The 9010-nt window shown below is 64.0% G+C and overlaps 1 protein-coding gene across 1 annotated transcript; it reads right to left on the bottom strand.

Moving 5' to 3' along the window:
* Positions 1 to 293: 293 nt before the first annotated feature.
* LOC111160670 (BCL2 binding component 3) lies at positions 294 to 8177 on the bottom strand. Its single transcript, XM_022523936.1, is given in 5 exon segments — positions 294 to 1400; positions 3463 to 3653; positions 5112 to 5169; positions 5171 to 5401; positions 8094 to 8177. Coding segments are annotated over 4 exon segments (582 nt in total). The 5' UTR covers positions 5387 to 5401; positions 8094 to 8177; the 3' UTR covers positions 294 to 1283.
* Positions 8178 to 9010: the final 833 nt, after the last annotated feature.

Below are 9010 nucleotides of genomic sequence, written 5' to 3'. Positions count from 1 at the left end.
GCTTGCAAGTTCGAAACCCACGTGGGGTGCGGAGATGACTCGAACTCTTAAACAAGACAAAACGAAACTCCGCTCTTCTAGGGCTTTGCTTTTACGGGGAGTTGCATAGGGATGCATGGAGGCCGGGTGTATACAGTGGCGCCCATGCTCCTCAGCCTCCCGTTGGATACAGCTGGAGAGCCTGATGGGCTCTGTGGGTGGACTGCCTCTCCCACCTCCCACCTCGTCCCAGAGAGGGGTCACGGAGGCTTGGACCAGACCACGCCGTGGGGAAAGAAAGCAGAAAGAGTATCCACTGTTCCAATCTGATTTTATTGAAAAGGAAACATACAAAAATCATGTACAAAAAAAATTAACCAAACATGTACAGAAAATTCATTCCGGTATCTACAGCAGCGCATATACAGTATTTTACAGGCTGGGCCATCCCTCCCCGCTCCCAGACTCCTCCCTCTTCTGCGATTTCCCCCCCTCCCTGACTCCCCGTCTTCCCCCCAGCGCTTCGCCCTGGGGACTAAGGCTGGGGCGGTTTCCGCCAAAATATCCCACCCCCCAAATGAATGCCAGTGGTCACACGTGCTCTCTCTAAACCTATGCAATGGGATTGATGGGGGCGGGGGGTGGTCACGGGCAGAGCACAGGATTCACAGTCTGGGCCCCTCCTGGCCACCCCCAGATGAAGGTGAGGCAGGCATGCCCACCACCCGCCGGCTGGCGCAGGGAAGATGGCTGGGCGCTGGGCTGGGGCAGCCATCAGACCCACCCCATTCTCTGGCTCCAGGAGGCTAGTGGTCACGTTTGGCTCATTTGCTCTTCACGGGCCCCCTCCCCAGGAGGAGGGGGGGAAGCACCAGGGGCCTGAGGCTAGGCCCAAAGTGAAGGAGCACTGGGAGGGAGGTTCCCCCCCGCCCCCAGTGTCACCCCTGCAGCTGGAACGGGCAGCCAGCACCAGCAGCCTTTCCTGAGATGGTGGTGGGCGGCAGAGGCGGGTGGCTCCGTCCCCACCCTCTCCGTCACCGCTGCCTTCAGACGCTGAGTCCGTCAGCCCTCTCTCCCCTGGCTTCCCAGCCAGGGACCCAGGAGTCCACATCTCCATCAGTGTCCCCAGGCTAGGCCGGGACTGGGGCTGGAGTGGCGGCCCTGGCCCGCCCCTGGGACAGGCAGGGCTGGTAGTCCAGTATGCTACATGGTGCAGAAAAAGTCCCCCGCGCTGGCCAGGGCATCAGGAGGTGGGAGGGTCCTGCCCCCCAAGTCCCTGACGTCCACCGGGCGGGTGCAGGCACCTAATTGGGCTCCATCTCTGGGGCTCCACGGCCCCTGGGTAAGGGCAGGAGTCCCATGATGAGATTGTACAGGACCCTCCAGGGGGAGGGGCGGTGTCGCTGCTGCTCCTCTTGTCTCTAGGGAGAGGGAAAAGAGGAAGTTAGAGTGGGCTTCCGACAGGGGGACAGGGGCGTGTGGGTGATTGGGCCCAAAGGCCAGGATGAGGGAGGCAGTTTCCTAAGGGTGAGCTACCAGCCCTCAGCGGTGGGCCCTACCATTGCTGACTGGGTCCATATCCCCGCTCCTCCCCCCACCAGGGTCCAAGTCAGTCACCTCAAGGGAGGACAGCGTCCTCCTCTAGAACAGAATAGGATGGACGGCAAGGTCGCAGACCCAGTGTCCTCAGCACAGTGCATGAGCCCAGCAAGTGCTCCCCTAGTCTCTGGACCAAAATCAGCCAGGGCTGGGGGGTGGCAGGATTGGGGGGCGGCTGGATGGCAGACTGTCCTGCCCTCCCCTCAAAGGTTGGGAAGTGACAGAGAAGGGAGCAGGGAGCCTATAGTCTCAGTGATTCTAGAACGATCTGTGGAAGGACAAGCCCTGGGAACAACAGTTCACCTTCTGTGCTGAGGCTGCACGGAAATCTGTGCAGACAAAGCTAACCCCTGCCCTCTTTTCAGCAACGGGATGAAGGCTTGCGGTGGCCTCTAGAACCCTCTCAGTTCCACATTGCTAGGCAAGTGAGAAAGAAGGAAGCCACATGGAAGAAAAGACTCCCACCCCCCGCCCCCCGCCCCCCGCCCAGTACAAAGGAAAGGTAAGCTGTAGCTCTCTCCCATTCCCTATCCTGAGTGCAGGGCCAGGCCCACTGCTAACAGGCAGAGCCCCCCTGGTCTCATCCCCCTGAAAGGATGGGAAGCTCCTCCGACTGATGAGAACAAAGTCAGATAAACCATCCTTATGACCCTAGTGGGTGCCAGGCTGTGGGACGCCCTGTACCAATCCCCACCCTCTCCTTACTCCCCACCAACTCTCGAAGCTGGGAGGTAGCAAAGGGGGCATGTCAGAATGGCATCAGCTGGAAAGCCTGACAATGTTTCACTGCTTTGGGGTGCTGCCCAGCACAGTCATCTCTGGGAGCAATTAGCAATCACCGGGTAAAGCCCAGCAGCCACGTCTGTACTGTGGGGTACACACAAGTGCACCGAAAATGTGTATCCTCAGGAAGAAACCAAAACCAACCAAACAAAAAAACAAGCCAATGAAATTTGAAGCATTTTTTTTTTAAATCCTAAATATCCACCAATGAGAAAATGAACAAGGATACTGTATGTTGATCCAACAGAACGCTACAGAAACAGCGAAAACGCTTTGCCCACACGGATCAGTCTCAAAGCTAATACAGGAGGGGAAAAGTTTGGAGAGAAACACATCATATCTCGTATATGAAGCCCAAAAACATCCCGCCAACCTAAGCATTGTTTGTGGCCTGATCACTAGTCTGTAGCGGGATCAACACCTGCGGAGTCATGGGACACGCCAACTTGAGAGGTTTCCTTTGGAAAGGAGAAGAGGGTGGGGGGGGGGAGCGAGGGGCTTGACAACATCCGGGTTTTGTTTTTCTTTCAGTAAGCAAGCAGCGCGGGTGTAATGTTCAGATTGGACAGAGCTGGGTGCTCGGCGCCCTGATATTTGTTATTCTCTGTTCTACGCCATAAGCTCCCAAGATTTTGTCTTAATCAGAGGCCGAGCCGCGGGCTTGGGGGCGGGGCCTCCAGCGGGGGCGGGGCTCCACGGCCCGCCCCGCCCCGGGCCGCCCGGGAAGCTGTGTGGCGCGCTGCCGTCCGCGCGCGCCGGCGGGTGGGAGGGGCGGGCGCGGCCGCGCCGCCGCTGCTGACTCACCGGCTATAAATAGCCCGGGATATATGAGCCGCTCCGCCGAGCGCCGCCCTCAGTCCCCGCGGCCGCGGGCCGCGGGCGCGCAGCGGCGCTCGAGGAGGTCCCGGCCCTGGCCTGTGCCAGCCGCCGCGGCGCGGGCCCTTCGGCAGGTCCGCGGGCCCGCCGCCCCTCCCACCTGCCTGTCCCCAGCGCGACCCCGCCGCGCCGGGCAGCAGCTGCCGCACATCTGGCGGGGCTCGCCCGCAGCCCCCTCCGGGGCGGGAAGTCCCACCTGCCGTCTACCCCGCCCCCAGCACTCACCCGCCGCTCGTACAGCGCGTTGAGGTCGTCCGCCATCCTCCGCAGCTGGGCCCCGATCTCCCGGGCCCACTGCTCCTCCTCCCCCCGGACTCCCGGGGCTGCCTGGGTGGGGCCGCCCGCCAGGGCCCCCGGGGCACTGGGCACCGGCGATTCCAGGTGCGGCTCCGCCGGCGAGAGTGAGGGCTGAGGACCTGGGAAAAGCCGGGGAGGGGGGGGCGTGGTCAGCACCCACCACCTCTGTCGGGCCTGAGGCGGCCCCGAGGGACCAATTAGCCAGGGCCCGCTTCTCCCTTTTCCAGCCTCCCAATTTCCTTTCTGCTCCCCGCCTCATTTCTAGCGATTCTGTTTTTCCCTTCCAAAAGCCAGGTTTCTCAGCTTCCGCTCCCCAGGCGCCAGAAAGCAAGAGGATGTCCTGGGGAGGCCTCTCTCGGGGTTACCTGGCTAGCCAGCTTACCCCCCTCCCCCACTGCCCGTGTTAGTCTGGAAGTCTCCCTCTTATCCGACCCAACTATTCCAAAACGGGACCAAATTTTGCCTGTTCCACTTAACAGATGGGGAAACTGAGGCCCACCCTAAGAAGTGGCCCAAGGTCACATAGGGATACGGCGACTGACTACACGCAGTCACAAGCCTCAGGTCTCCTGCCCTCTGGTGTCCAACCACAGCGAAGCCACACCCCCGGATGTGGCAGGGGCACGGAGACCAGAAGGCCAGACTGGCTGCCTCCGAGCGAGCCCGGGCCTGGGGGGCTGGGATTCGGGATATGCCTTCCTGCCCCACCCGTTCTGGGCCGCCCCGCAGTATCTGCCTCCCTCCAGAGCCACACCAGGTCCTGGCGAGGGGGATCCTCAGGCCTAAAATGGGGGCCTCAGTTTCCACAGCTGTGCCTGTGGTCTTGAAATCGGGTCCCCTCTTGCCTCTGCTGCTGGGGAGCCCAGCCGGGGAAGTTTTCTCTCCCCTGATCTCCCCGGGCTCCAGGGACAGGGTGAGGGGTTGGGGTGGAGAGGGAAAGCGGACGATCTTCCCTGCCACTGAGCGTGTAGGCCGGGATGGGGCTGGCAGGGCACCAGAGGGTTAACAGCCCATCCGGCAGGGGACCTTTAACCCTTCCCTCCCCAAGACTCACTTTCCCACTCTGGCCTCCCCCACCCCCACTTTCCCCACACAATGGCCCCTCCCCCTCTCCTTCCTCCTCCCGGACTGCGGAGAGGGCGGCCCTGGCCAGAGATTCAGATAAAGGCAAAAGGCCACCCCCCCAACCCCCAAGTCCCGAAGTGACAGTCCTCTCGCTCTGCCCACACTCCCTCCAACTATCGTCCTCGGAGAGGTTAAGGAGACCCAGACTCGGGGAGGTGGGGGCTGGGAAACAGCTGCTGCCCCGGCCCGGAAAAGGCCGTGGGCTGCAACTCGGGGACTGCAGTCAGATTCCAGGAGGGACTTCCCACCCCGCCTCCCCCCACCCCCAGCCTCCCACTCAGTCTTCCTGCTTCCTGCAACACAAAGACCACACTGGCCACACCCTCCCTGTGGCCCGGCCGGCTCGCCACCTCCTCCCCCACCCCCCCCGGCTCGCTCCCACTTCTCCAGTTCCTCAATGTCTCTTTCCTAGCTCCCCGCATCCCGGGGCGCCCGTGTGGGGCGGCACTCACCGTCGGGGCGCGGGCCTCGGGGCCGGCTGCGGGGACCCCCAGGCCAGCGGGGGCCCCCCCAGGGCGGCGGTGACGGCGGGAGGGGCGGTGGGGGCGCAGAGGTAGGCGGCGGGCAGCAGGGCGGGAGCGGCGGGGGCGGCGGGCAGGCCGGGCTCGCAGAGGCCACAGGACACGGCCGAGGGCACCAGGCGGCTGAGGGGAAAGGGGCGCGGGCCGTCGCGGGACAGGCCCTCTACGGGCTCCGGGGAGCTGCCCTCCTGGCGTGCTCGGGCCATGGCGCTCCCTGGGGCCTGCAGGACAGGGGGAGAGGGGTGCGGTCAGGTAGGCAGTGCAGGGGGCACACAGGACACCCCCACTCACTCCTGCACACAGCCACCAGCACCTTTGGGGGGCAGGGGTCCAGGGAAGGTCTCCCAACACACAGGGCCCAGACGGGGCACTGTAGGCAGCTGCGATGGCCCCACAGGACAGATGGCCACCAAGGAGGGTCTGTCGCAGGGCCCCCCCCAGGTGGGGACCGCCTCCCATGCACGTGGTGATGGTGCCCACGACGGTCAAGGAGGCACAGGACAGCTCTCACAGCAAGTCCAAGGGCTCACACAGAACCCAGATGGAGGAGTCTGTCAGGTGTGTGTGTGTGTGTGTGTGTGTGCACACGCACGTGTGTGCAGGAGGGGAGACAGCCTCAGAACACAAACTCACCCAGCCTGGGAGTCACCCAGAGCATGGGCTGGTGGGGCTGACTTCCGGAACACGGTGATGGCCATGCACATGGACTCATGCAGGACCTCAATGGCAAATACTACTTCCGGCAGGGGTGGGGAAGGTGGTGAAGGGTACACGCCACACAGGTAAGGGTTCCCTTGGGACTGGCCAGCCTGACCTCCCACCTCATCTCCCATTGGCACAGAAATGGTTCCCATCTCTGGGATTGCTACCCAGTACAGGACACACATATGCACACACACACACACCCTGACCAAAACGTGGACACACACATACACACAGACCATCAGAATGCAGACCGGCTGCCACATCCCAGCCCCTCCATCCCTGTGCACACACATACACAAACTGTCAGAACTCACTGACCCACTGTGGATATGCGTGTGGACACACACGGACAATGCAGCCATCGCAAACACAGAGACACACCACACAGGCACTGTCCCCCTTCTCAGACACATGCCCCTCCCCCCACACACATACACACACCCACGAGGTCAGACCTGCACACCTCAGGGCTTACACAAATACCAACACCCCACGGACATCCGTGGACATACACAGAGACCAACACACCCGAAACATGCCCCCCCCGCCATTGCCAACTCTCAGATCCCGGGACGCATGGAAATGAGGCACACACACACTCCGGTCATCAGAGTGTGATGCATCAGCACACACGCTGAAGAGCAGACCTCAGCTAACCCTCCACCACCAACCTCCAAACACCATCCCCAACTGTCAGCCTCGGACACACATGCACACGCACACACCCCAGCCAACTCTAATCCCACACAGCCGTGGCAGCGCGCACACCTCAGGCACCCACAGAAAACACTGGTCTCACGTGACCAACATAAACACTCCACACACGCAGCCCACATGACACACATGAGCCAGCCGATCACAGAGACAAGCCCCTCAGACCCAACACACACACACACACACACACAAGACACACAGACAGGCTCAGACACAGCCCCGGACTGCCAGTAACACCCGCTGACAGCACCACACAGACCCCACCGAGTCCTCAATTTCCAGACCCGGATGCCAGACACACAAGCCAAACACAGACAGAGACAACCCCCCCCACCACACACACACACACACGCGCGCGCGCGCGCGTGCTCACGCACCTGGACAGAAAACAGCCACTGCGCTCAGCAGGCACACCATCACAAACGCTTAGCTGAGACACATGCCCTAGAGATCAACACAGACAGTACACACAGTCAAAACACACAAGCACACACAAACAGCACATCGGGCAAGACACGCGCACACAAACCCTCACACCCAGCTCACTCAAGCAACACACAAACACCCCAGCCACGTACTGTAGCTCACGCAGTCAACACAGACCCAGAGAATCAGCCCCAAACAGCGCCCACTGACAACTCTCACAGAGCACACAACACACACACACATACACACACACGCAGGTACACCACGCATAAACAGCACCCAGCCCTCGGGCACGGCATACACAGACCATCACACAAACACTCATGGGGAGACTCAAGCACACACCCCGACGGGCCACAGCCCCAACATTCCCCCGGACTGACACCTCCACCCCCTGCGGACCCCAGTACTAACTCGGAGCCAGACACATGCACACACCCAGGCGAGACACCTGCAGATCCACAACCCCGCACACGCGCGCTCCCACGGCGGGCCCAGACGCCCCCCTCTGCTGTCACAGCACACCCCCCCCACCCCGCCGCCGCCACGTGCGCCCGCCCCGCCCGCCAGGCGAGCGAGGGGCCAATAACCGGCTGTTGCTGGGGCGCAGCCCCCGCCCGCAGGAGCTGCAGACTCCACGGCCTGCGAGCCGCCCCCCCCGTCGCCGCCCCCAGCGGGCGCGCGCCTGGGGTGTGGCCGCCTCTACAACCCCCCCCCCCCCCCCCCCGCGCGCCCCTCCCGGACTGCGGGGGCCGGGGCAGTCGGGGTCGACTCACTTCCCCGGGCCCGCACTGGCCGCCAGGGGGCGCTGCCGAGCCCGCACCCCATTGTTTGTAAACAAACCCGCCGGACCGCTGAGGCACCTGCGCTCCCGGACCCTTAGTGCCTCCGGCCCAGCGACCCCAACCCAGGGTCGTTCGTGGGATGGAGGGTGGGGAGAGAGGGAGGCACGGGGTGGGGATGCAGCGCGCTCCCACTGCTCTCCCAGCGCACTCCTGCCACCTCCTCCAGGGAGCCCACCCGGCCTGGCCAGTCGCGGCCCGCGGGGACTCGGGTGCGCACACTCACCCCGGGGGCATGAACACGCCGGAGGGGGCGGTGATGGGGGGCGGGCGGCTTCCTTCGAGAGGGCGCGCCCGCCTAGCGCCGCTCGCTGCGGCGGCTGCTGCTGCTGCGGCGGCTGCTACTGCTGCTCTAACTGCAGTGGCGGCTGCTGTGGCTGTGGCTGCTGCTGCTCCCGCTCGGGCTGTAGGCGCGTCCGCGTCGTGGCCCCCGCTGCCGAGTCTGCCGCTGCCGCCGTTGCTGCCGCCGCCGCCACCAGGCGCCCGCTCGCATGTGGCTCGCGCCGCGTCTCAGGCCGCCCGGCGGATCCCCTGCCCGCTCGGCGGCCGCCCCGCCCCGCCCCGCCCCCGCCCGGCAGGTCCCACGCCCCGCCCCCTCGTGACGCCACGGCCCCGCCCGCCCACCCGCCCGCGGCGGACAAGTCGGGACTTGCAGGCGCGCGCCGCGCCCCCCTACCTCCGCGCGCGGGGGTTTCCCTGCAGTCGGGGGCGGGGCAGGGCCTGGCCCGCGGCGAGGAGGACCGAGGCGTAGCGACCGGGGCCGCTCGGCCGGCGGGACAGCCGGACACACGCGCTGACACACTGACACACTGACTGGGACCCGCAGACACACGCGCCCAGAGACGCGTACTCCGACTGACCGGCTGGCGCTCCAGGGTACACAAAGTCACGTGCTGACAGGGCCACGGCGACGAGCCACTCGCAGGCGCACGGCCACACTTGCACAAATGCACCCCCTGGACCGGGGAGCGGATATGCCGGCTCCCACGCTGACTGGGGCGCACAGTCTCGCACCCAGACACAATCAAAGAGACCGTCTAGCTGACAGGGTCCCTGGGACACGCGGACGGACACAAGGAAGGGGGGCTGTGTTGCACAAACGCCCACACTGATAAGCACAGGGAACCCACAAACTGTGTTCAC

This window comes from Enhydra lutris, unplaced genomic scaffold, assembly GCF_002288905.1.
Source record: "Enhydra lutris kenyoni isolate GAN:26980312 unplaced genomic scaffold, ASM228890v2 scaffoldscaffold77, whole genome shotgun sequence".
In the NCBI taxonomy this organism is placed as follows: Eukaryota; Metazoa; Chordata; class Mammalia; order Carnivora; family Mustelidae; genus Enhydra; species Enhydra lutris.
This window is presented reverse-complemented; position numbering and strand designations above follow the sequence as displayed.